The sequence below is a fragment of the Chiloscyllium punctatum genome, chromosome 37 (assembly GCF_047496795.1).
Source record: "Chiloscyllium punctatum isolate Juve2018m chromosome 37, sChiPun1.3, whole genome shotgun sequence".
Classification (NCBI taxonomy): Eukaryota; Metazoa; Chordata; class Chondrichthyes; order Orectolobiformes; family Hemiscylliidae; genus Chiloscyllium; species Chiloscyllium punctatum.
In genome coordinates, this window is record NC_092775.1 from 29,368,053 (window position 1) to 29,394,486 (window position 26,434).

The window sequence follows — 26,434 nt, forward strand, 5'->3', positions numbered from 1 at the left end:
ACACAGTGCAGTAAGGAATGACAGTGCACAGTGCAGTAAGGAGTGACAGTACACAGTGCAGTGAGGAGTGACAGTGCACAGTGCAGTAAGGTGTGTTAGTACACAGGGCAGTGAGGAGTGATAGTACACAGTGCAGTGAGGAGTGACAGTGCACAGTGCAGTAAGGAGTGACGGTACACAGGGCAGTGAGGAGTGAATTTGCACAGTGCAGTAAGGAGTGACAGTACACAGTGCAGTGAGGAGTGACAGTGCACAGTGCAGTAAGGTGTGTTAGTACACAGGGCAGTGAGGAGTGATAGTACACAGTGCAGTGAGGAGTGACAGTGCACAGTGCAGTAAGGAGTGACGGTACACAGGGCAGTGAGGAGTGAATTTGCACAGTGCAGTAAGGAGTGACAGTACACATGCAGTAAGGAGTGACAGTGCACATCACAGTAAGGAGCGGCAGTACATCAGGGCAGTAATGAGTGACAGTGCACAGTGCAGTAAGGAATGACAGTGCACAGTGCAGTAAGGAGTGACAGTACACAATGCAGTAAGGAGTGTCAGTGCACAGTGCAGTAAGGAATGACAGTACACAGTGCAGTAAGGAGTGACAGTACACATGGCAGTAAGGAGTGATGGAACTCAGTGCAGTAAGCAGTGACAGTGCACAATGCAGTAAGGAGTGACAGTGCACAGGGCAGTAGGTAGTGACAGTGCACAATTCATTAAGGAGTGACAGTACACAGGGCAGTAAGGAGTGACAGTGCAGAGTGCAGTAAGGAGTGACAGTGCACAGTGTAGTAGGTAGTGACAGTGCACAATGCAGTAAGGAGTGACAGTACACAGGGCAGTAAGGAGTGTCAGTGCACAGTGCAGTAAGGAATGACAGTACACAGGGCAGTAAGGAGTTACAGTGCACAATGCAGTAAGGAGTGACGGTACTCAGTGCAGTAAGCAGTGACAGTGCACAATGCAGTAAGGAGTGACAGTGCACAGGGCAGTAGTTAGTGACAGTGCACAATGCAGTAAGGAGTGACAGTACACAGGCAGTAAGGAGTGACAGTGCACAGTGCAGTAAGGAATGACAGTACACAGTGCAGTAAGGTGTGACAGTACACAGTGCAGTAAGGAGTGACAGTATACAGGCAGTAAGGAGTGACAGTGCACATCGCAGTAAGGAGTGGCAGTACATCAGGGCAGTAATGAGTGACAGTGCACAGTGCAGTAAGGAGTGACAGTACACAATGCAGTAAGGAGTGTCAGTGCACAGTGCAGTAAGGAATGACAGTACACAGTGCAGTAAGGTGTGACAGTACACAATGCAGTAAGGAGTGTCAGTGCACAGTGCAGTAAGGAATGACAGTACACAGTGCAGTAAGGTGTGACAGTACACAGTGCAGTAAGGCGTGACAGTGCACAGTGCAGTAAGGAGTGACAGTACACAGTGCAGTAAGGAATGACAGTGCACAGTGCAGTAAGGAGTGACAGTACACAGTGCAGTGAGGAGTGACAGTGCACAGTGCAGTAAGGTGTGTTAGTACACAGGGCAGTGAGGAGTGATAGTACACAGTGCAGTGAGGAGTGACAGTGCACAGTGCAGTAAGGAGTGACGGTACACAGGGCAGTGAGGAGTGAATTTGCACAGTGCAGTAAGGAGTGACAGTACACATGCAGTAAGGAGTGACAGTGCACATCGCAGTAAGGAGCGGCAGTACATCAGGGCAGTAATGAGTGACAGTACACAGTGCAGTAAGGAATGACAGTGCACAGTGCAGTAAGGAGTGACAGTACACAGTGCAGTGAGGAGTGACAGTGCACAGTGCAGTAAGGTGTGTTAGTACACAGGGCAGTGAGGAGTGATAGTACACAGTGCAGTGAGGAGTGACAGTGCACAGTGCAGTAAGGAGTGACGGTACACAGGGCAGTGAGGAGTGAATTTGCACAGTGCAGTAAGGAGTGACAGTACACATGCAGTAAGGAGTGACAGTGCACATCGCAGTAAGGAGCGGCAGTACATCAGGGCAGTAATGAGTGACAGTGCACAGTGCAGTAAGGAATGACAGTACACAGTGCAGCAAGGAGTGACAGTACACAATGCAGTAAGGAGTGTCAGTGCACAGTGCAGTAAGGAATGACAGTACACAGTACAGTAAGGAGTGACAGTACACATGGCAGTAAGGAGTGATGGAACTCAGTGCAGTAAGCAGTGACAGTGCACAATGCAGTAAGGAGTGACAGTGCACAGGGCAGTAAGGAGTGACAGTGCAGAGTGCAGTAAGGAGTGACAGTACACAGGGCAGGAAGGAGTGACAGTGCACAGTGCAGAAAGGAGTGACAGTACACAGTGCAGTGAGGAGTGATCCTACACAGTGCAATAAGGAGTGACAGTAGACAGGGCAGTAAGGAATAACACTGCACAGTGCAGTAAGGAGTGACAGTGCACAGTGCAGAAAGGAGTGACGGTACTCAGGGCAGTAAGCAATGAAAGTGCACAATGCAGTAAGGAGTGACAGTGCACAGGGCAGTAAGTAGTGACAGTGCACAATGCAGTAAGGAGTGTCAGTGCACAGTGCAGTAAGGAATGACAGTACACAGTGCAGTAAGGAGTGACAGTACACAATGCAGTAAGGAGTGTCAGTGCACAGTGCAGTAAGGAATGACAGTACACAGTGCAGTCAGGAGTGACAGTACACAATGCAGTAAGGAGTGTCAGTGCACAGTGCAGTAAGGAATGACAGTACACAGTACAGTAAGGAGTGACAGTACACATGGCAGTAAGGAGTGATGGAACTCAGTGCAGTAAGCAGTGACAGTGCACAATGCAGTAAGGAGTGACAGTGCACAGGGCAGTAAGGAGTGACAGTGCAGAGTGCAGTAAGGAGTGACAGTACACAGGGCAGGAAGGAGTGACAGTGCACAGTGCAGAAAGGAGTGACGGTACTCAGGGCAGTAAACAGTGACAGTGCGCAATGCAGTAAGGAGTGACAGTGCACAGGGCAGTAAGTAGTGACAGTGCACAATGCAGTAAGGAGTGACAGTACACAGGGCAGTAAGGAGTCACAGTGCAGAGTGCAGTAAGGAGTGACAGTACACAGTGCAGTGAGGAGTGATCCTACACAGTGCAATAAGGAGTGACAGTAGACAGGGCAGTAAGGAATAACACTGCACAGTGCAGTAAGGAGTGACAGTGCACAGTGCAGAAAGGAGTGACGGTACTCAGGGCAGTAAGCAATGAAAGTGCACAATGCAGTAAGGAGTGACAGTGCACAGGGCAGTAAGTAGTGACAGTGCACAATGCAGTAAGGTGTAACAGTGCACAGTGCAGTATGGAGTGACAGTACACAGTGCCGTAAGGAATGACAGTGCACAGTGCAGTAAGGAGTGACAGTACACAGTGCAGTAAAGAGTGACAGTGCACAGTGCAGTAAGGAGTGACGGTACTCAGTGCAGTAAGCAGTGACAGTGCACAATGCAGTAAGGAGTGACAGTGCACAGTGCAGTAAGGAGTGACAGTACACAGTGCAGTAAGGTGTGTCAGTTTACAGGGCAGTGAGGAGTGATAGTACACAGTGCAGTAAGGAGTGACAGTACACAGGCAGTAAGGAGTGACAGTGCAGAGTGCAGTAAGGAGTGACAGTACAGAGTGCAGTAAGGAGTGACAGTGCACAGGGCAGTAAGGAGCAACAGTACACAGCGCAATAAGGAGTGACGGTACTCAGTGCAGTAAGCAGTGACAGTGCACAATGCAGTAAGGAGTGACAGTGCACAGGGCAGTAAGTAGTGACAGTGCACAATGCAGTAAGGAGTGACAGTACACAGGGCAGTAAGGAGTTACTGTGCACAGTGCAGTAAGGAGTGACAGTGCACAGGGCAGTAAGGAATTACAGTGCACAGTGCAATAAAGAGTCAGTACACAGTACAGTAAGGAGTGACAGTCCACAGAGCAGTAAGGAGTGACAGTACATAGTGCAGTAAGGAGTGATGGTACACAGGCAGTAAGGAGAGACAATGCACAGTGCAGAAAGGAGTGATGGTACACAGGGCAGTAAGGAGTGACAGGACACAGGCAGTAAGGAGTGACAGTCCACAGTGCAGTAAGGAGTGACAGTACACAGAGCAGTAAGGAGTTAGAGTGCTCAGTGCAGAAAGGAGTGACAGTACACAGTGCAGTAAGGAGTGATGGTACATGGCAGTAATGAGTGACAGTACACATGGCAGTGAGGAGTGAGAGTACATAGTGCAGTAAGGAGTTACAGTGCACATTGCAGTAAGGAGTGACAGTGCACAGTTCAGTAAGGAGAGACAATACAAAGGACATTAAGGAGTGACAGTACACAGAGCAGTAAGGAGTGATGGTACTCCGGGCAGTAAGGAATGACATTACACAGGCAGTAAGGAGTGACAGTGCACAGTGCTGTAAGGAGTGACAGTGCACAGGGCAATGAGGAGTGACACTGCAGAGTGCAGTAAGGAGTGACATTATACAAGGCAGAAAGGAATGGCAGTGCACAGTGCAGTAAGGAATGATGGTACACAGGGCAGTAAGGAGTGAATGTGCACAGTCCAGTAAGGAGTCAATGTGCACAGTCCAGTAAGGAGTCAATGTGCACAGTCCAGTAAGGAGTGACAGTACACAGGCAGTAAGGAGTGACAGTGCACAGTGCAGTAAGGAGTGACAGTACACAGGGCAGTGAGGAGTGACAGTGCACAGTGCAGTAAAGAGTGACAGTACACAGTGCAGTAAGGAGTGACAGTACACAGGACAGTGAGGAGTGACAGTGCACAGTGCAGTAATGAGTGACAATACACAATGCAGTAAGGAATGACAGTGTACAATGCAGTAAGGAGTGACAGTGCACAGTGCAGTAAGGAGTGACAGTACACAGGGCAGTGAGGAGTGACAGTGCACAGTGCAGTAATGAGTGACAATACACAATGCAGTAAGGAGTGACAGTGCACAATGCAGTAAGGAGTGACAGTACACAGTGTACAGTGCAGTAAGGAGTGACAGTACACAGTGAAGTAAGGAGTGACAGTGTAGAATGCAGTAAGGAGTGACGGTACACAGTGCAGTGAGGAGTGACAGTACACTGTGCAGTAAGGAGTGACAGTACACAGGACAGTGAGGAGTGACAGTGCACAGTGCAGTAATGAGTGACAATACACAATGCAGTAAGGAATGACAGTGTACAATGCAGTAAGGAGTGACAGTACACAGTGTACAGTGCAGTAAGGAGTGACAGTACATAGTGAAGTAAGGAGTGACAGTGTACAATGCATAAAGGAGTGATGGTACACAGTGCAGTAAGGAGTAACAGTGCACAAGGCAGTGAGGAATGACAGTACACAGGGCAGTAAGGAGTGACAGTGCACAGTGCAGTAAGGAGTGACAGTACACAGTGCAGTAAGGTGTAACAGTGCAAAATGCAGTAAGGAGTGACAGTACACAGTGTACAGTGCAGTAAGGAGTGACAGTACACAGTGAAGTAAGGAGTGACAGTGTACAATGCAGTAAGGAGTGACGGTACACAGTGCAGTAAGGAGTGACAGTACACAGTGAAGTAAGGAGTGACGGTACTCAGTGCAGTAAGCAGTGACAGTGCACAATGCAGTAAGGAGTGACAATGCACAGTGCAGTATGGAGTGACAGTACACAGTGCAGTGAGGAGTGACAGTGCACAGTGCAGTAAGGTGTGTTAGTACACAGGGCAGTATGGAGTGACAGTACACAGTGCCGTAAGGAATGACAGTGCACAGTGCAGTAAGGAGTGAAAGTGCACAGTGCAGTAAGGAGTGACAGTACACAGTGCAGTAAGGAATGACAGTGCACAGTGCAGTAAGGAATGACAGTACACAGTGCAGTGAGGAGTGACAGTGCACAGTGCAGTAAGGAGTGACAGTGCACAGGGCAGTAAGGAGTGACGGTACTCAGTGCAGTAAGCAGTGACAGTGCACAATGCAGTAAGGAGTGACAGTGCACATCGCAGTAAGGACTGACAGTGCACATCGCAGTAAGGAGTGACAGTACACAGTGCAGTAAGGAGTGACAGTACACAATGCAGTAAGGAGTGACAGTACACAATGCAGTAAGGAGTGTCAGTGCACAGTGCAGTAAGGAATGACAGTACACAGGGCAGTAAGGAGTTACAGTGCACATGGCAGTAAGGAGTGACGGTACTCTGTGCAGTAAGCAGTGACAGTGCACAGGGCAGTAGTTAGTGACAGTGCACAATGCAGTAAGGAGTGACAGTGCACAGGGCAGTAGTTAGTGACAGTGCACAATGCAGTAAGGAGTGACAGTACACAGGGCAGTAAGGAGTGACAGTGCACAGTGCAGTAAGGAGTGACAGTTCACAGTGCAGTAAGGAGTGACCGAGCACAGTGCAGTAAGGAGTGACGGTACTCAGGGCAGTAAGCAGTGACAGTGCACAATGCAGTAAGGAGTGACAGTGCGCAGGGCAGTAAGTAGTGACAGTGCACAATGCAGTAAGGTGTAACAGTGCACAGTGCAGTATGGAGTGACAGTACACAGTGCAATATGGAGTGACAGTGCACAGTGCTGTAAGGACTGACAGTACACAATGCAGTAAAGAGTGACAGTACACAGTGCAGTAAGGATTGACAGTACACAGTACAGTAAGGAGCAACAGTACACAGTGCAGTAAGGAGTGACAGTGCACAGGGCAGTGAGGAGAGACAGTTCACAGGGCAATGAGGAGTGTCAGTGCACAGGGCAGTGAGGAATGACCGTGCACAGTGCAGTAATGAGTGACAATACAAAATGCAGTAAGGAGTGACAGTGCACAATGCAGTAAGGAGTGACAGTGCACAGGGCAGTGATGAGTGACAGTTCACAGGGCAATGAGGAGTGTCAGTGCACAGGGCAGTGAGGAGTGACAGTGCACAGTACAGTAATGAGTGACAATACACAATGCAGTAAGGAGTGACAGTGCACCATGCGGTAAGGAGTGACAGTACACAATGTACAGTGCAGTAAGGAGCGACAGTACACAGTGCAGTAAGGAATGACAGTGCACAGGGCAGTGAGGGGTGACAGTACACAGGGCAGTAAGGAGTGGTAATGCACTGTGCAGTAAGGAGTGACAGTACACAGTGCAATATGGAGTGACAGTGCACAGTGCTGTTAGGAGTGACAGTGCCAGGGCAATAAGGTGTGACTGTACACAGTGCAATATGGAGTGACAGTGCACAGTGCAGTAAGGAGTGACAGTACACAGTGCTGTAAGGAGTGACTGTGCACAGTGCAGTAAGGAGTGACAGTACACAGTGCAGTAAGGAGTGACAGTACACAGTGCAATATGGAGTGACAGTGCACAGTGCAGTAAGGAGTGACAGTACACAGTGAAGTAAGGAGTGACAGTACACAGTGCAGTAAGGAGTGCTGAAGGGTGACCTTATAGAGGTTTACAAAATTATGAGGGGTATGGATAAGATAAATAAAAATGTCTTTTCCCTGGGGTCGGGAGTCCAGAACTAGAGGGCATAGGTTTAGGGTGAGAGGGGAAAGATATAAAAGAAACCTAATACTTTTTCACGCAGAGTGTGGTACATGTATGGAATGAGCTGCCAGAGGATGTGGTGGAGGTTGGTACAATTGCAACATTTAAGAGGAATTTGGATGGGTATATAAATAGGAAGGGTTTGGCGGGATATGGGCCAGGCACTGGCAGGTGGGACTAAATTGGGTTGGGAAATCTGGTCGGCATGGACGGGTTGGACCAAAGGGTCTGTTTCCTTGCTGTACATCTCTATGACTCTATGAATGACAGTGCACAGTGCAGTGAGGAGTGAGAGTAAATAGGGCAGGAAGCAGTGACAGTGCACAGTGCAGTAAGGAGTGACTGTACACAGGGCAGGAAGGAGTGACAGTGCACAGTGCAATAAGGAGCGACAGTGCACAGGGCAGTAAGGTGTGACAGTGCACAGTGCAGTAAGGATTGACAGTACACAGTGCAATACGGACTGACAGTGCACAGGGCAGTAAGGAGTGACAGTACACAGTGCAATATTGCCTGACAGTTCACAGTGCAGTACGGACTGACAGTGCACAGGGCAGTAAGGAGTGACAATACACAGTGCAGTAAGCAGTGACAGTGCACAGTGCAGTAAGGAGTGAAAGTGCACAGTGCATTAAGGAGTGACAGTGCACAGTGCAGTAATGAGTGACAGTACACAGTGAAGTAAGGAGCGACAGTGCACAGTGCAGTAAGGAGTCACAGCACACAGGGCAGCGAGGAGTGATAGTACACAGTGCAGTAAGGAGTGAAAGTGCAGAGGACAGTAATGAGTGACAGTACACAGTGAAGTAAGGAGTGACAGTGCACAGGGCAGTAAAGTGTGACAGTACGCAGTGCAGTAAGGAGTGACAGTACTCTGGGCAGTAAGGAGTGACAGTGCACAATGCAGTAAGGAGTGACAGTACACAGGCAGTAAGGAGTGACAGTGCACAGTGCAGTAAGGAGTGCCAGTTCACAGGGCAGTGAAGAATGACAGTACACAGGGCAGTGAGGAGTGACAGTACACAGGCAGTAAGGAGTGACAGTGCACAGTGCAGAAAGGAATGACAGTACTCAGGGCAGTAAGGAGTGACAGTACACAATGCCGTAAGGAGTCACAGTGCAGAATGCAGTATGGAGTGACAGTGCACAGTGCCGTAAGGAGTCACAGTGCAGAATGCAGTAAGGAGTGACAATGCACAGGGCAGTAAGGAGCAAGGGGGCATAGCTTTAAATTAAGGGGGGGTAGATATAGGACTGATGTTAGGGGTAGGTTCTTCACTCAGCGAGTCGTAAGTTCATGGAATGCCCTGCCAGTAGCAGTAGTGGACTCTCCCTCTTTATGGGTATTTAAGCGGGCATTGGATAGGTATATGGAGGATAGTGGGTTAGTGTAGGTTAGGTGGGCTTTGATCGGCGCAACATCGAGGGCCGAAGGGCCTGTACTGTGCTGTATTCTTCTATGTTCTATGTTCTATGAGTGACAGTAACAGTGCTGTGAGGAATGACAATACACTGTAGAGTGAGAAGTGATAATAAACCCATGTTGTCTGTATGGTATTCTGCCACAATGTATGAAATGGCAATACATTGAGCATTATAAAAGGTAGTTCTAGAAAAAAAGTATGGTCCTGCCCATGTTACACACAGTCCAAGAATAAATAAAAACTCACTGGCATTTTTATATCATCATCTAATCAATCTATATTAGAGGTTCTGTGAAAATAAAATTGACAAAGTGTAATTATATCCTTTTGCAGCTGAAAGGTTGTATTTAAGTGTGGATGTAGGAATTCAAAATGGACAGGATGCACTACTTTGAAAGAAGGACTGAATTATGTTTGAGAGTCTTAGTCTTATTCATCCACCATAATTCTGCTGACATTGATGACTCCATTTGGTCTTAACCTGCATATGTAACATCAAAGAAATTCAACTAGTGCTCAAATAAATAGCTTATCACTCATGAAAGTTTTCTGAGCATTTTCTCTGAGAGATGAATTCTCTGAACTGTTCTGCCACCACTCCCACCTCACGGGACCTATTCTCCACCCGCTGAGGTTTCCTATTTCCTGCTAAAGCTTTCGAAAATGGTTTTTGTGCCATAGCTTTTTTTTTAATCTTTCCGGCCTACCATTGGCAATTTGCCACTGAACATTGTTCTTGGTTTGAAGAATGACTGCTGGCTGTTTCTTTTGATGCCCTTCACATTTCTACCACTTGATGGAGCTTCACAAGCAAGCTGCAGATCTCCATTTCTGTATCTACAATATCATCAATCTGTTATAAGGTCAGAAGTAATGAGTTTGCTGACAATAGCACAATTTTCAGCACTGTTCATGACTCCTCAGATACTGAAGCAGTCCACATTCAAACGTAGAAGACCTGGACAACATCTAGGTTTGGGTTGAAAAGTGGCAAGTAACATTCATGGTGCACAAAGGCCAAACAATGACCACATCCTGTAGGTAGAACCTAATTAGCGTACCTTGATTTCAATGAAATAACCATCACTGAATTGTCCACTATCAACATCTTGGGGGTTACCTTTGACCAGAACCCTACAGGACTAGCCATGTAAGTAGTGGCTACAAGAGTAGATTGAGGCTGGAAATACTGTGGTGAGTAGACCATAAGACCATAAGACATAGGAGTGGAAGTAAGGCCATTCGGCCCATCGAGTCCACTCCGCCATTCAATCATGGCTGATGCGCATTTCAGCTCCACTTTTGCTTGAAGTCAGGAGTAGCTCATCTCCTGACTCCTCAAAGTCAAGAGTGTGATGGAATGCTCCCCACTTGCCTGGATGAGTATAGCTTCAACAACAGTGAAGACATTTGACACTATCCAGGACAAAGCAGCCTGCTTGACTGGCACAACATACCTAAAAATCCACTCCCTCTGCCATTGACACCCAGTAGCAGCACTGTGTACCATCCACAAGATGCACTGCAGAAATTCAGCAAGGCTCCTTAGATTGAACCTACCAAACCCATGACCACTACCATTAAGGAGGACAAGTGCAGCAGATATATGGGAGTACCATTCTTTCAAGTTCCCCTCCAAGCCACTCACCATTCTGACTTGGAAATATGTTCCTTCAGTGTTGCTGGGTCAAAATCCTGGCACTCCCTCCCGCCCTCCCTAGTGACATTTTGTGTGTTTCTACACCAAATTGACTGTGGCAGTTCAAGAGGATACCATCAACTTCAGGGTAACTAGGGAGGAGCCCAGAATGCTGGCCCAACCATTAACGTTCACATCACATGAATGAATAAAAATAATTGAGCACAACTAGTTTTCTCTAAAATTCATGGGACATTAATACTTTAATAAATCTGTGCCCTGAACATTATGACATATCATAAACACATTTACCTTTGCTTCAGAACCTTTTACAGTTGAGCCCATAGAATCGGCATGTTTTTCATCCTCTTTGACTGACTGTAATCATAGAAACAAACTACTATTAGTTTATGAAGACATATTGAAATGTACAGTCAGTTGCTGACTATCCATTCTATAGATGTCTTAATGATGCCACTGAGTTCATGATCAGCAGCACCAATAAGCATCATATCACCGCAGAATAGATAACTTGATCCTGGCTTTTCTTATCAGCTCTGACCTGCTCTGTTTCTTTTAGAACAGTTGCTTTCAGCATTAATCAACTTTTCCTTCCATTAATGATGTTTGTTGTAATATGTTGAACTGAAAGGGCTTCTGGAAACAGCTTGAAGTGCTGGTATTTATCATAAACAACAAACAAAAGGAAGACAATTAAAATGATTCACATGCTTTTTGAAAATTAAACCAAAAATGCAGACTATCAGTTGTGCATCTAAGATTGGAAAAGATAAGCTATGTCGCTTTGTTTGCAAGCTTGCCGTCAAAATTACATGTTCTCCTTTCAGATTTTTAATATGCATTGTGTTTTATCTTTTGAATTTATTGTGTGTGTTTGCTTTGCTGTGTGATTGCCAATTCCCAATTCAATTTCAAGGACAGCAATCACAGAATAGCAAGCATCAGAGCTGGTAACTTCTTATTATGTTACGATATCCTCCAATGTTATGGAGACAGTTAAAATTTATTTATGTATATTTTCAGAAAGGAAACTCGCAATACAGGTTAATACTTTATTAAATTCTTCTCATAATAACACTTCTGTGTATTTTACTTAATTACTAACTTTAAAGTTTTTAACATTTTCAAGAGATTTCCCTTTTGTGTGAAAACTTATTAAATTTTCTCCCTTCTGGGATATGATTTGGAGTTATTTACTGGTGGATATATTATTTAATGTATCATTTGTCAGTCTCAATGATGAAGGCTGTTCAGATATTCTGACATGGATGGTGACATATCTGAATCTGTTAACTTATCCTTAGCTCATATGATGTACACTCTTGTGTCTTCCAGAATCATGGTCTGGTGTTGGTGGACAGTGTCTTTTATTTTCTATTGAGAATTTCATAAATGCTTTGGGAAAATGCCAGAGGCAAGGTTCCAACTCAAATTAGTCTATTTTTAATGTTTCATAGTCTCATTTGCCATTCTTGTTATATAGTCCATTATTGGCTTGGCAATTTGCACTACCTAATAAGATTGTGCCTGCTACACACTAGATTAGTAACAAGTATGTCAACATCAATGATACAAATTCCTGGTCTAAATTGAAACATGACTTAATTTGTGCCACATGGTATTTGATGTGGCCTTAAACAACACTAACTACATTCTGCTAAGGTCATGACTTATGAGTGTTTCTAATGAAATAACACTGAATATCTGTAATTGATTACTGCTTGCAGCCATCACGTTTTCAATCAATATTGCGTCTAACAAGCACCATTTGTAAACGAAGAATATTCTTTCATGACTCGCAGGATGAAATAAATTGTTGAAAACTATAAAAGTTGTTGTAAAGATCTTTGTTTGTAAATCCAATATAAATTTTTCACAAATGCATTTTCAGCAATTCGTCATTTAGACGATCTCCAAAATCCCTCAAAAGTTTGCTGAATACAATCAAAAGCATTCAGAAACGTTAAACATGCTTTGAGCAGAAAAGAAGTCTCTGACAAATAGAAGTAAATTCCGAGGTTCAGAGTTGAGTACACTTCTGTTTTTGGTCATTATAAATGATTTGCTCTCGACAGTACAAATTTTAAATTTACTGCTGACACAACAGTGGGAATTTTAGCAAACATTGTGGAGAAGCATAAATGACTCCAGAACATAAATAGGAGGGTAGATTAGAAAGAGAGATGGGAGGTACAATGAAATGTGAATAAGTGTGAGGTAATTCACTTTAGGGGGAAAAAAATCATGCAAAGATAGTGAATTAAGGAAGAACAAAGAAATTAGCAATTCCAATACTGAGTAGCTGATGCAGACAACACTGCATCATTTTTGGGAAGAATAAATGAACATTCAAAAGCATGAAAGATATATGGCTATGAAGACAGAGCAGGGCAGTGGGATTAGTTTCAGATTGCTCTAACTAAGAGTCTACATAATGGGTTGAATGTGCTCCTTATGTACTGTAAACTTCTGTGGTCCCATTATTAATATTGTCAGTATTGTCAATGAGCATGTGCCTCTAACTGAGTGTCGTTGCTCAGTTTGAAAGGAAGCCCAGTTTTCACTGCCAATGTAATCTGGCAGTGACAGTTAAAGAGAGGCACTGCAAAATTCAGAGGCATAGCAGCTTGCCTTTCGCTGCCTTGGTGCGATTCTGCCTCTAAAATGATAGTGCATCAGATTTAACTTTGACGGCAACATTCCTGCCACAAGAGTGCCAGGCAACGATAATCGCCAACAAGAATTAAGCTAACCATCAACCTTCGATGTTTGATTGCATACCATTGTTGAATCCCCTGCGATCAACATCTAGGGGTTGTCATTGACCAGAAACTGAACTGGATTAGCCATATACATACAATGGCTACAAGAGTAGAACACAGGCTAGGAACTCACCTCCCGGCTCACTGTGGAACCATCTGTCAGGCATGAGTTAGAATTTTGTTGGAATAATGTTCATTTATCTAATAGGTACTGATAACTGAAAGGATTCCACTCCTTCAATGGTCAGCAGACGCACGACCAAATGCAACAAATAAAAAGTCAATTAATGATATCCTGTCAGTCTCTGAGCTAACATGACAAACATTTAGCTCTATCTGCTGATCACATGGAAAATAACTCAAGCACATACTCCATACACATGTGGGCAGAATACAGGTAATGAAAACCATGCAAGGTGATTGAACAAAATAATTGGGAAGCCTAAGCAATGCTTCTACCATCACAATCTACAACTCCACATTACAACAGGCACAGACTCACAGACGCAGGTAAAAGTATGTGTTACCACAACTCAGATTTCTTGGAGTGCAGTTGGCAGGAAAGCCAGTGATGATCAGATTGGTGTCAACAACATGGGGTTTGATCCCTTTTACAGCTAGGGTAGATTTGGGATCTAGCTCCTTTTCTGCTGCGTGACACAACCACCTTCTCAAGGGCAATTAGGGATAGGCAATAAATGATGGTCAGCCAGCAACAATCACGTCCTGCAAGTGAATAAATAAAATAGAGGTCACGGTGCTCCTGGAATGACCTGCATTTGGGCAGGGAACTAAAGAAGATAAGATTGGAGCCTGGGTAGTTAAATCAGTAGAATATGAGACTTTTAATCCAAGGGCCATGAAGAAGCAGAGGGTTGCATGATGGCTTACTATGGGAAGGGTAGAACATCAAGGGGCAGGGCGATGGAAGTTTACTGGGGCAGGGTACCACCGAGTCGGATGCAGAGCAGGCTGGAGTAGAGTTGGAGAGGCCTGGTGCAGGCCTAGGGATAGAAGGACAGACTGGAGAACCCTGGTGGTGGGGAAACTTAAAGCCTTATTGGTAGGGGCGGATGCCGCAGTGAGAAAGCTTGAGGGTGGAAGGAAATTAGAATTTGAGTGGCAGGGATGGATCAGAGGATCCTGATAAGTGAGTGAAGGAACTAAGCACCTGCTGTCAATGGTTTGAGTCTCGGTGCCCCTTTGTGGGAGGGAGACCTCAAGGTGAAAATGTTTAGGGACTACATGATGACAGAGGTTACACTGGAAGGCACCGGGACTCAGTGGTAGGTAAGCATTCTCCCCTTCTTGGTAAAGTTGCTGGCTGGCCAGACATTTGGAATACCCAGCTGGCAGCAATTAAAGCTCATAGCATCATTGTCATGAACTAAGTTGCAGTCCATAACAATGGACTTGAATGAGTTAGATTACACTGTCTGTTGCATCTCATTTCTGGAGTTAAGTTGGAAATGGGGAGATTTGAAGGTCCGTTTGGGTTAAGAGATAGACTTTTCAGACACCAGCAATCCTGTGCATCACGCAAGAAGTCTGTTGTTTCCGTTAAAATTCAGCCCAATATCTCAGTACTGGAGGCAATCTATTTAAGAGGGTGCACAAAGAATGCATTTACCGTCTGCTTGAAGAAATTCAAGAAGCCCTTTTTAGTCGGTTTAACCTCTTCTTCAGTTTTTAGTTGCTGTGCAGATTCAGGACATGCATCTTCCTGTTTTGACAGTCGTTTTTGTGATTGGGATGTGATTTTATCAGATTTTTCAGCAGGTAGAGTTTCTTGTTCATCCTAGATGATAAATAATAATAGTAATTGGTGAAATTACAATAACATACAGATTTGAACAAAAAGAACAATATCAACCCACACTATACGCACAAACAGGACAAAACCAGTTGTGCTTCTGAGTCCTAGATCCATGATGAATTACTTTAGATTGGAGTTCCCACAGTGACTGCACATCATTGACGCCAACATTTTGCAAACCACACAGTTGCGTTGATTAAAAGGCAATAAGCAATATTCAGAAATGTCACTTCAATTTGCCATTGTATTTGTTGTTGCGATGCTGATAGACCAAGCAATAATGTACAAGAATTGCTATTCAGCTGTTCTTCCCTGGATTGTATTGAAGTACTTAACTGAGTCAGACAAATATGAACTACAATAACTGGTCTCATCATCTAGACAAGAGATGAGAAGGGTGAGTGCACTTCCTGAAATAACTCTACAGAGGCCGACATCCCATCACCAAGTCACCCTTTATTTACACATGCATAATACTTCACACTGGCTCAGCTTCCTCGGAACCAGCTCTCAGGGTGAACGGGAATTCTGACATTCCTGTTTACATATATCAGCCAGGGCTCCCTAATTGGACCAGGTTAACAGCCCCAGTTAGGGAACTCATGTTCTATGAGATCCCCCTGGCTGACCTTATTACAATCACAACAGTTTCTACTAAAACATAGATATGCAAGGGCAGGCTTTCAATGATTAAACACTCTACCAAATATCCCATTAGCATTTATTTCTTATTGCCTTTCACCAGTGGTTTCCAAAACCTTTCCCCTTTCTCTTGTCCATAAAACCATTGACTTCTTGCTTGCTGGTTTCTCACCTGCTAGTTTTCCTTTTCCTAACCAGCCATTATTCATACTCCACCTTGATAAGGATTGATAATAAGATATTCAGCACAGGAAACTTTTCAATGGAACTCAAGCTCATCCTTATCCACTTCTAAATATCCACTATTCCAGCAATGAAGAAAAGTTTAGTTTTCTTCCTGGTACAGGAGTGCTGAGGCCATTTCTACTGCAGCCCATTAGCGATCTAGTAACTTGGCAAACCATAGGGACCAAAGCTGGACAATATGGCTTACTTATACATTGCGGTACGTTCACAAATGGAGATGACCTCTTCGATGAGATATCAAAAGGCCAGCAGCTAGCAGTGGATCTAGGCAGTAAATGATCACTACATTTGCAATGGGAAATGATTTTTATAAAAGCCACGAAGTAGGTATTTTTACAATCCACAAAGGGACCGATAAATTTAAACAAGATATTTGAATTCTTATTGATCGAGTAACAAGGATCACATGGCAAGATTTCAGGTCATACAGCTTCCACTGCAACAAAAGAATGAGAAATAACAAAGCCTAAACATTACTTAAGATAGCTAATAGTCTAATATGCAAGAGGAAAGATACCCTGACTTTAGCTTTCTAACATAACCAAAAGTTGCATGTCACAAGCCTGGTCTCTGAAGTATTGTCCATATCAGTCTAACATGACTCTCAGCTTTTAACATGTTTACTTTACTCTAATTTGCCAAAGTTTAATATGAAACAAATATCAAAAGGTGGTTCTCTCAGTTTCTGGAAAGTCCTGAAAAAGAATACGGTATGAGCAATAATGTCTACTCTGGCAATTGCTTCCCTATTGGCCACATGAGGAAGAAACTTGGAGATTCACTAGATTACCATTAGATTCATACCATCTCCCTTGCCTACCCGTGCACTCTGCCTGATGGTCCTTAAAAAGATGCACTCACATCATCTGCTGACCACAGCAGTTACAGCCCTTAGTTTCTCTGTGAGATGTCTCCTTCTTTCTCTCTGCCCAAAAGTCTTGGTGAGACAATGTTTTTCCACATGCTGCCCCAGTTGTTCTTGCCTTTGCTCCACGTATGAACCTTTTGAACTTTGCTCTTGGTAGGTCTGATCTTTGTTCTGCTGTTCCTTAGGTAATTTTTTTTATTCATTCACACGATGAGGACATCGCTGATTAGGCCAGCATTTACTGCCAATCCCTTGTTGCCCAAAGGGCAGTTAAGAGTCACATGTAGGCTAGACCAGGTAAGGATGGCAGTTTTCCTTCCTGAAGGGCATTAGTGAACCAATTGGGGTTTTCCAACAATCAACAATTGGCTCATGGTCATCATTAGAGACTTAACTTCAGAGTTTTCATTGAATTCAAATTCCACCACCAGCCATGGCAGACCTTGACCCTGGGTCCCCAGAACATTACTTGGATCTCAGGATTAACTGCCAATGATAATATCACTAAACCGTTGCGTCATTTGACCCATCAATACCCCATTGGACTTTGCACTAAATACACTGTCCCAAAACATAATAATCTTATAAAACCTCACATTCATAACTGCATTACATAAATAGTTTTTTCTTCATTTATTCCAAGGTTATGGGTATCTCTCATTAGGCCACCATTTATATACACAGGGGAGTTAAGAGTGAACCACATTGCCATATATTCTCAGAATATTAGACTGGAGTTCTGGATTCCTTCTCTAGTGATGGTATGACTACACCATCATCTCCTCAGAATAATCAAAGGATATTTTGTTCACTCATGAATCATGGATATCACTGGTTGGGCCAGCAGTTATTGCGAATCCTTAGTTGCCCTTAAGAATGTGGTAGTAAGCTGCTTTCTCGAACTGCTGCAAACTATTTATAGTAGGTACACCCAAAAAAATGTTAAGGATGGAATTCCAGGATACGGACCCAGTGACAGTGAAGGAACAGGGATATATTTTGGAGTCAAAATGGCAAGAGCTTGGAGTGAAACTTGTTGATGATGATGTTTCCACGTAACTGTTGTTTTCTAGATGGTAATGATTATGGATTAGAAAGATGCTGTCAAAGAAGCCTTGATAAATTTCTGCATTGTATCTTGTAGATTGCACACATTGCTGTTACTGAGTATCGGTGGTGGAAGGGATAAATGCTTGAAGCTGAGGTGTCTATTAAATGGGCTGCTTTGTCCTGGATGGTGTCAAATTTATTCTGCTGTTGGTGTTGCACAGCAGGCATATGAAGAATATTCCATGACACCCCTGATTTTTGTCCTGTAGATGGTGGATAGACTTTGTTGAATCAGGGGGTAAGCTACTCATTGTAGGAATGCCAAGCATCTGGCCTACTCCTGTAGCCACTGTATTTATATGGCTACTCCAGTTCAATTTCTGGTCAATGGTAACTCCCAGGATGATGATAGTGCAGGATTCAATGATGGTAATGCCGTTGAACATCAAGGCGATGTTTAGAATCTCTCTTGTTGGATACAGATGGATCCCTCCAAGCTGTGTAGCTATGTGTACTTACAGCCAGTTCAATGTTCCCCGCACCGCAGTTGGTGTTGGCACACTACTCACATTTTGGTTTCCAGTTTCAGAAATCTCTGCCATGTATGAGCCACAGAGGCCTGTGTGACCAGTAAGAAAATTAGAGGGAAGTTAGAGGTTTCTCACTCTGGACCTTATGATGGATAGAAAGTAATTGATGAAGCAGCTGAAGATCTTTCAGCATGGGACACTTCCTTGGCAGAAAGGTCCCATACCTGAGTTGACTGACCTCCAACAACTACAACCATCTTCCTTCGTGCTAGGTATGACTCTAGTCAGTGGAGGTCTTTCCTCCCAATTCTCATTGATTGCAGTTTTGCTGGGGCTCCACACGCAGTTAAACGTAGCCATAATGTCAACGGCAGTTACTCTCACCTTACCTCTCGAACTTAGCTCTTTTGTCCACCTGTGAATCAAGGCTGTAATGAGGTCAGGAGCTGGGGAGGCTCTGGTAGAACCCAAATTGGGCATCAGTGAGCAGGTTATTGTGAGCAGGTGCTGTCTGACAGCACTGGTACCGACATCTTCCATCACTTTACTGAAGATTGAGAGTAGTCTAGTGGGGCAGTAATTGGCCAGATTGGATTTTTCCTGTTTTTTATTTAGAGGATACAGCCAGCCAATTGTCCACATTGTCAGGTAGATGCCAGTCTCACAGCTATATTAGAACAGCTTGGCTTGTGCTATGGTAAGTTCTGGAGCACAAGTCTTCAGGACAACTCTCAGAAGACTGTCAAGTCCCACAGTCTTTGCTGCATCCAGTACCTCCAGCATTGTCTTGATATCATGTGAACCAAAATGAATTGTCTGAAGACTGGCATCTGTGATGCTGGGAATCTCCTGAGGAGGCTGAAATTGATCACTGCACTTTCAGCGAAAGATTGTTGCAAGTGCTTCAGCCTTACCTTTTGCACAAATGTGCTGGGCTCCCCCAGTACTAAGGATGGGGCTATCTGTGGAGCCTCCTCCTCCAGTAGGTTGTTAAATTGTTCACAACCAATCACAATTGCTTGTGGCAGGGCTGCAGAGGCTTAGATCTGATCCACTGGCTGTAGAATCATTTAGCTGTGTCTCTCACTTGCTGTTTTCTCTGTTTGGTACACTAATCCTGTTTTGTAGCTTCACCAAGTTGACAGCTTACTTTTCGGTATGCCTTGTGCATATTCTGGCATATCCTCCTGCATTCCTCATGACAGAAACCACCACTGAAAGATACTATTAAGTTGTTTCTCTCTTGTTAAAAATATCAATTGGAACTGGGAATATAACAAAGCATTAATTCACAGAATTGGAGACAGGGACCTTATCATTCATTTTCCTTTCTGATATTCAAACTTCTGAATTACAAGTACAATGGGTGATCAAAGAATCAAATGGTTTCAAGGAGGCAATTACAAACAGAAATTTATATCCATGCTATATTTGTTATGAATAAATATATTTGCAATCTGTGTCATCATCTTATTGGAATTATAATGACAACTGTTTTCTAGTCCTATCCTAGAAAACTTCAAAGCACTCTTAAATTCAGCCATTCAGATGGCTGCTGAAGCATTGGAGTGTGGCCACATGTATTCCATCCCCATCAGGTTAGACATTGCTTATATCTGTCATTGAAATACAACATAAAAATAATACAATAAACTTGATTTAATGATCAAAACAACTTAATGGGTTTATCAAATTAAGCTTGATGAGCACTGTGTAAATAAATTGCCTGGATTGTGTTGAGTCATATAAAGCAGGAGCCCTAGATTCCCTGTGTTGATTTAAGAAGCATCAATTTATGCAGCAATTAAGTTGACTCTGAGACAGTGAAGGAAGGAATAAATCAGCTCAGGTTTTTGCTATTCTTATCATGAATTCTGGCTCATGAATCTTTGTAGTTTCCAAGTTGTTCTGATGAAGTTAAATAGTGTACATGATACATGGGATGAAGCAGTTTTGAAAATATATTTTCATTCATAAAAATTATAGATACTATGAGTGGCCAAATACCGTAAATAGTAGTGTGCTTGCCTCCTAATCAGAAAGCATGAGTTTAAATCTAGGTCTGTCTGTAATTAAGTCCCTATAATTCAGTTGAGAGATGTTCCATAGCTTGAGAGGAGCTGATGGTTGAAGAAGCAAGATATTTTATCTCAGGGAAAAGAAAAATGACATTTTTGTGATGTTCTTTCTAAATCACACCTTCATTAGATGATCTCAATGGCAGAGGTAAAGGAAGTCAACAACAGCCGCTGTGTCCTTTCACTGCAAAATGATGCAAGATGATAAATGGCCTCTCCAAAAGAAATTTAGAATGAAAGTAGTACTTAATGTGATACAAATTCAGCTATTGTATGAACAAGAGTATCTTGAAAGTTTAATATAATTGTAGTACAGTCTGTAAAATATTAAATGCAGCACCACCAAGAAGGAACTCATTTGAATGGAGTGCAATTCATGTCTTCAGAGTTGCAGTCAACTTTTACCCTAGTTTCTTTTGACTGAAGCTCTCTGCTGGGTTCATAGGATCGCAGTCTATATATTATACAATTAACCTACCTTGCGAATTGCACTGACCTGTGGTACTTCTTTGCTGGTCTGAGTGAAGAAAAATAAATTAAAATGAATTAATCATTTACTAGGACTTTATGTTGTAAAATGTATAACTGGTTTCAGAAATGTTATATCTCCGTAGTGCAATTGCCTGCAGCAATGTGCAATCACCACTCTCAAAGAACAGAAATCTTTTTAAATATCAGTAGAAATAGAACAATTTCGTGCATAACTGAACATTCAATATATACATTACTAAATATAATTTTGTTCATCAACAGCTGTATTTTACACTTCTCTTCATCTCTATGTGAAATGAAATGAATTTTGATCCTATTAATTTAAATTTAATAAGATCCTAGCATTTATCAGGTTATTTATGTCTTTATACTTGAGATATTTGCAACATTTTGACATTTTGGCTCAGTGGTTAGCCCTGCTGCCTCACAGCACCAGGGACCCGGGTTCAATTCGAGTGTCAGGAGACTGCCTGTGTGGAGTTTGCACATTCTCCCCGTGTCTGCGTGGGTTTCCTCTGGGTGCTCTGGTTTCCTCCCATAGTCTAAAAGATGTGCAGGTCAGGTGAATTGGCCATGCTAAATTGCCCATAGTGTTAGGTGCATTAGTCAGGGGTAAATGTAAGGTAGGGGAATTGGTCTAGGTGGGTTACTCTTGGGAGACTTGTTGGGCCGAATTGCCATCTAATCTTAATGTGAACTATTACATAAAGGGATTATTTATGCAGCCCCTGCCAGTATGCTATACTTGAAAGTCAGAGATATGCCTGCAACACTCGTGTTTTTGAAGTAAACCTATATTCGTTTTAAAAATGCGGTCATTATTACAACAAGAGGTGAGGCCATACTGGATTTGGTTCTGGGTAACGAACCAGGCCAGGTGTTAGAATTGGAGGTAGGTGAGCACTTTGGGGACAGTGACCACAATTCGGTGACTTTTACTCTAGTGATGGAGAGGGATAAGTGTGCACTGCAGGGCAAGAGTTATAGCTGGGGGCAGAAATTATGATGCGGTGAGGCATGACTTAGGATGCATGGCTTGGAAAAGTAGGCTGCAAGGGAAGGGTGCAATTGATGTGTGGAGCTTGTTCAAGGAGCAACTATTGAGTGTCCTTGATAAGTATGTACCTGCCAGGCAGGGAGGAAAGGGTCGTGTGAGGGAGCCGTGGTTTAATAAGGAATTGGAATCCCTTGTTAAAGGGAAGAGGGCAGCCTATGTAAAGATGAGGCGTGAAGGTTCAATTGGGGCGATTGAGAGTTATAAGGTAGCCAGGAAGGATCTAAAGAGAGAGCTAAGAGCAGCGAGGAGGGGACATGAAAAGTCCTTGGTTGGTAGGATTAGGGAAAACCCAAAGGCTTTCTATACGTATGTCAGGAATAAAAAAATGATTAGGGTAGGAATAGGTCCAGTCAAGGATAGTAGTGGGAAGTTGCGTGTGGAGGCTGAAGAGATTGGGGAGACACTGAATGAATACTTTTCGTCAGTGTTCACTCAGGAACAGGACATTGTTGCCGATGTGAATATTGAGTCACAATTAATTAGAATGGATGGCTTTGAGGTATGTAGTGAAGAGATGTTGGAAATTCTGGAAAGGGTGAAAATAGATAAGTCTCCTGGGCCTGATGGCATTTATCCTAGGATTCTCTGGGAAGCAAGGGAGGAGATTGCAGAGCCATTGGCCTTGATTTTTATGTCCTCGTTGTCTACAGGAATAGTGCCATAAGACTGGAGGATAGCAAATGTGGTTCCCTTGTTCATGAAGGGGAGTAGGGATAACCCTAGTAACTATAGGCCGCCGAGTCTCACTTCTGTTGTGGGCAAAGTCTTAGAGAGAATTGTAAGGGATAGGATTTATGAACATCTGGATAGGAATAATGTGATCAAGGATAGTCAGCATGGTTTTGTGAAGTGCAGGTCGTGCCTCACAAACCTTAATGAATTCTTTGAGAAGGTGACTAAGGAGGTGGACGAGTGTAAAGCGGTAGATGTGGTGTATATGGATTTTAGTAAGGCGTTTGATAAGGTTGCCCATGGTAGGCTACTGCAGAAAATACGGAGGTATGGCATTGAGGGTGAGTTGGAGGTTTGGATTAGGAATTGGCTGGCTGGAAGATGACAGAGGGTAGTAGTTGATGGTAAAGGTTCATCTTGGAGTGCAGTTACTAGCGGTGTTCTGCAAGGATCTGTTTTGGGACCATTGCTGTTTGTCATTTTTATAAATGACCTGGAGGGGGGGGCTAGAAGGTTGGGTGAGCAAGTTTGCAGATGATACGAAAGTCGGTGGAGTTGTTGACAGTGAGGAAGGATGTGGCAGGTTACAGCAGGATATAGATAAGCTGCAGAGCTGGGCAGGAAGGTGGCAATGGAGTTCAATGTAGCTAAGTGTGAAGTGATTCACTTTGGTAAGAGTAACAAAAGGATGGGTTACTAGGCTAATGGTCGGATACTTGGTAGTGTGGATGAGCAGAGGGATCTTGGTGTCCATGTACACAGATCTCTGAAAGTTGCCACCCAGGTAAATAGTGCTGTGAAGAAGGCATATGGCGTGCTGGCTTTTATTGGTAGAGGAATTGAGTTCCGGAGTCCTGAGGTCATGTTGCAGTTGTATAAGACTCTGGTGCGACCGCATCTGGAGTATTGTGTGCAGTTTTGGTCACCATACTATAGGAAGGATGTGGAGGCACTGGAATGGGTGCAGAGGAGGTTTACCAGGATGTTGCCTGGTATGGGAGGAAGATCGTATGAGGAAAGGCTGAGGCACTTGGGGCTGTTTTCATTGGAGAAAAGAAGGTTTAGGGGTGACTTGATAGAGGTGTACAAGATGATTAGGGGTTTAGATAGGGTTGACCATGAGAACCTTTTTCCACGTATGGAGTCAGCTATTACGAGGGGGCATAGCTTTAAATTAAGGGGTGGTAGGTATAGGACAGATGTTAGGGCTAGATTCTTTACTCAGCGAGTCGTCAGTTCATGGAATGTCCTGCCAGTAGCAGTGGTGGACTCTCCCTCTTTATGGGCATTTAAACGGGCATTGGATAGGCATATGGAGGATAGTGGACTAGTGTAAGTTAGGTGGGCTTGGATCGGCGCAACATCGAGGGCCAAAGGGCCTGTACTGCACTGTATTTTTCTATGTTCTACAATTACTTTCTTTCTTCTTAAGTGTTAAGTTGTACTGGTAGCAATTTATTAATTTCCGGTTGGCCAATTGTTCTATCTGTTTAGTTAATCTGTTTGATTGCATTTTAGTCAGTAAATGGATTTGACTTTTGGTCTGCCATTTGTTAAAGCCGTTTAGTAATGGAAATTTGGATTTGAGTATGCAGACTGCTATACATCCATTAGAATTAGTCCAAATTAAAATTGTAATTAAGTGTATAACTATGTTTGACTATGATATGAAGAATTATTTCATTCTACATTTCAGGAGAGCAATGCAAAAATGGGGAAATCATAGTAATTCCTAATAAGCATTGTTATTCAAAATAATCAAATTTCTGCATTGATACTAACCTTTTGCTTAAACAGTTTTCCAAATGGACTTTGTGTTGGTGTCTTTTCTAGTTTTGCTTTATCAAGAAATTCTGCATCATTTGTCTTGGTTATCTCCTGATCTGCTGCTTTTTGTTCTGATTTGTGAGATTTGGCTGCTGCTTCTTTCTGTTCAACACTTACTTTTTTCTGCAATAAAGAAAGCTGCATTCAATATTGTCACATTTGTATGTGATTAATCACTAAACCGAGCTGACTGATAAAATCAAATATCCCTTAACGTACTTTTAATTAAAAACTCTGTTCCCATTTATAGAGTCAGACCATTGCGTCTGCACCGGTCAAAAACAAGCACCTAATTTAATCCCAATTTCCAGCAGTCAGACCATAGCCATTACAAAGTAAGGCTTAATTAACTTGTCAATCTTTTGGTCAAAATTTTTCCCTGATCATAGTGAATGTTATAAGTTCCTGCTCCTTTCCTTCCACATCTGGGTGTTTAAGCAATTTTGAGAAAATTTCCACATCTTCTGCAGTGAAGGTTGACTTGCGATACTTGTACTTAAATGCTTAGTCAATTCCCCATCCCCCAAAATTTTCCTTCTTTTCTACATCATTGTCTCAGTCTCACTCACTACAGAACAAATGCTAGCTTTGGTTACTCTTTTCTTATTTTAATTTTTGTAGAAACACTTCCTGATTATTTTTGTATTTCTACCTAGTTTTCTATCAGCCTGCACTTTTAAAAATTCATTCCTCACTGCTTCTGGCCAACGTTATGACTACGTTTAATGTCTGCAGAATTATACAGCATTTCTTTAAATTTTATAGACTCCTTAACTTCCTTACTGAGCCACAGATGATGTGTCCTTCTCCAAGAGGTTTTTTTTTCTGGCTGGCGTAAACATTTTCCTGAAAATTATTAAATATCTCCTTAAAAGTCTGCCACTACATTTCCAATATCCGACCTTTGAAACCAGTTTCCCAGTTCATACTAACTGGCTCTGCCAATCTTACAATGACCTTCATTCAGGTTTAGAACACTCATCATAGACCCTCATGTTTTCCCTTCAAACTAAATATGAAATTCTATCATATTATTTCACTGTCGCCTGAATGCTCCTTTAGCATGAGTTTGTTGAGCAATCCTGTCACATTTGTCATTCCTGTATCTAAAATAGATTGTTCCCTGGTTTTCTCTAGAATATACTGCTGTAAACATTGAGTAGAATACAGTATGAATTAATTTTTGAGGCTATTTTTGCTAATCTCATTCACCCAGTCTACATGTAGTTTAAAGTCACCCATGATTATTGTGGCATCTTTCTTACATGCCCTATTTATTTCTTCCTCTATACCTTGTCGTACACAGTGTAACTGGCTCTATACACCAGATCACAAGTGATCTCTTATCTTTTTTATTTTTTATCTCTACCCAAACTGACCCTATATCTTGGTCTTCTGATCCAAGGTCATTGTTGTGGTTATTTGCCTGTCAGTTAGTCAGCCACCCAGACTTCTGCCAGCCGTGCTGAGATAGTGCAATATGGTGTATGCCACCATGTTTTCTGGAGCTGTGGCTGCTCAAGATCAGCTTGAAAGCAATCGGCAGTTTCCTCTATTGAATGTCAGCAGCCTTCCACCAGCCACATTGCAGCTTCTGGAACAGCACTAACTAACTGGTACTAGCACACAGAAGACAGAAACCAAGAAAATGTGAAAGAGTGATTGACTTATTTTCTATGTAATACCACATGATTTCATTCATAAATTTTGCTTGAAATGCTTATTTCATTGGTGGCTTTATTTCTGCATGGTGGACAAACGGACACTTTGATGGTCAGTGACACAAGGAAGGTCGAGTTTAAGAC

General features: G+C 43.1%; 1 protein-coding gene across 4 annotated transcripts in view; it reads right to left on the minus strand.

Moving 5' to 3' along the window:
• Positions 1 to 26,434, minus strand: part of LOC140462958 (breast carcinoma-amplified sequence 1-like) — a 120,597-nt gene that overhangs the window by 16,460 nt on the left and 77,703 nt on the right. For 3 of the 4 annotated variants that reach the window (XM_072556514.1, XM_072556515.1, XM_072556517.1), the window contains 4 exons: positions 24,585 to 24,752; positions 21,060 to 21,098; positions 14,982 to 15,149; positions 10,881 to 10,946 (listed from right to left, as the gene is read on the minus strand). In XM_072556514.1, coding sequence (XP_072412615.1) covers positions 10,881 to 10,946; positions 14,982 to 15,149; positions 21,060 to 21,098; positions 24,585 to 24,752 — 441 coding nt within the window. The remainder of the gene's footprint in view (positions 1 to 10,880; positions 10,947 to 14,981; positions 15,150 to 21,059; positions 21,099 to 24,584; positions 24,753 to 26,434) is intronic. The other variant, XM_072556516.1, reaches the window with a different exon arrangement.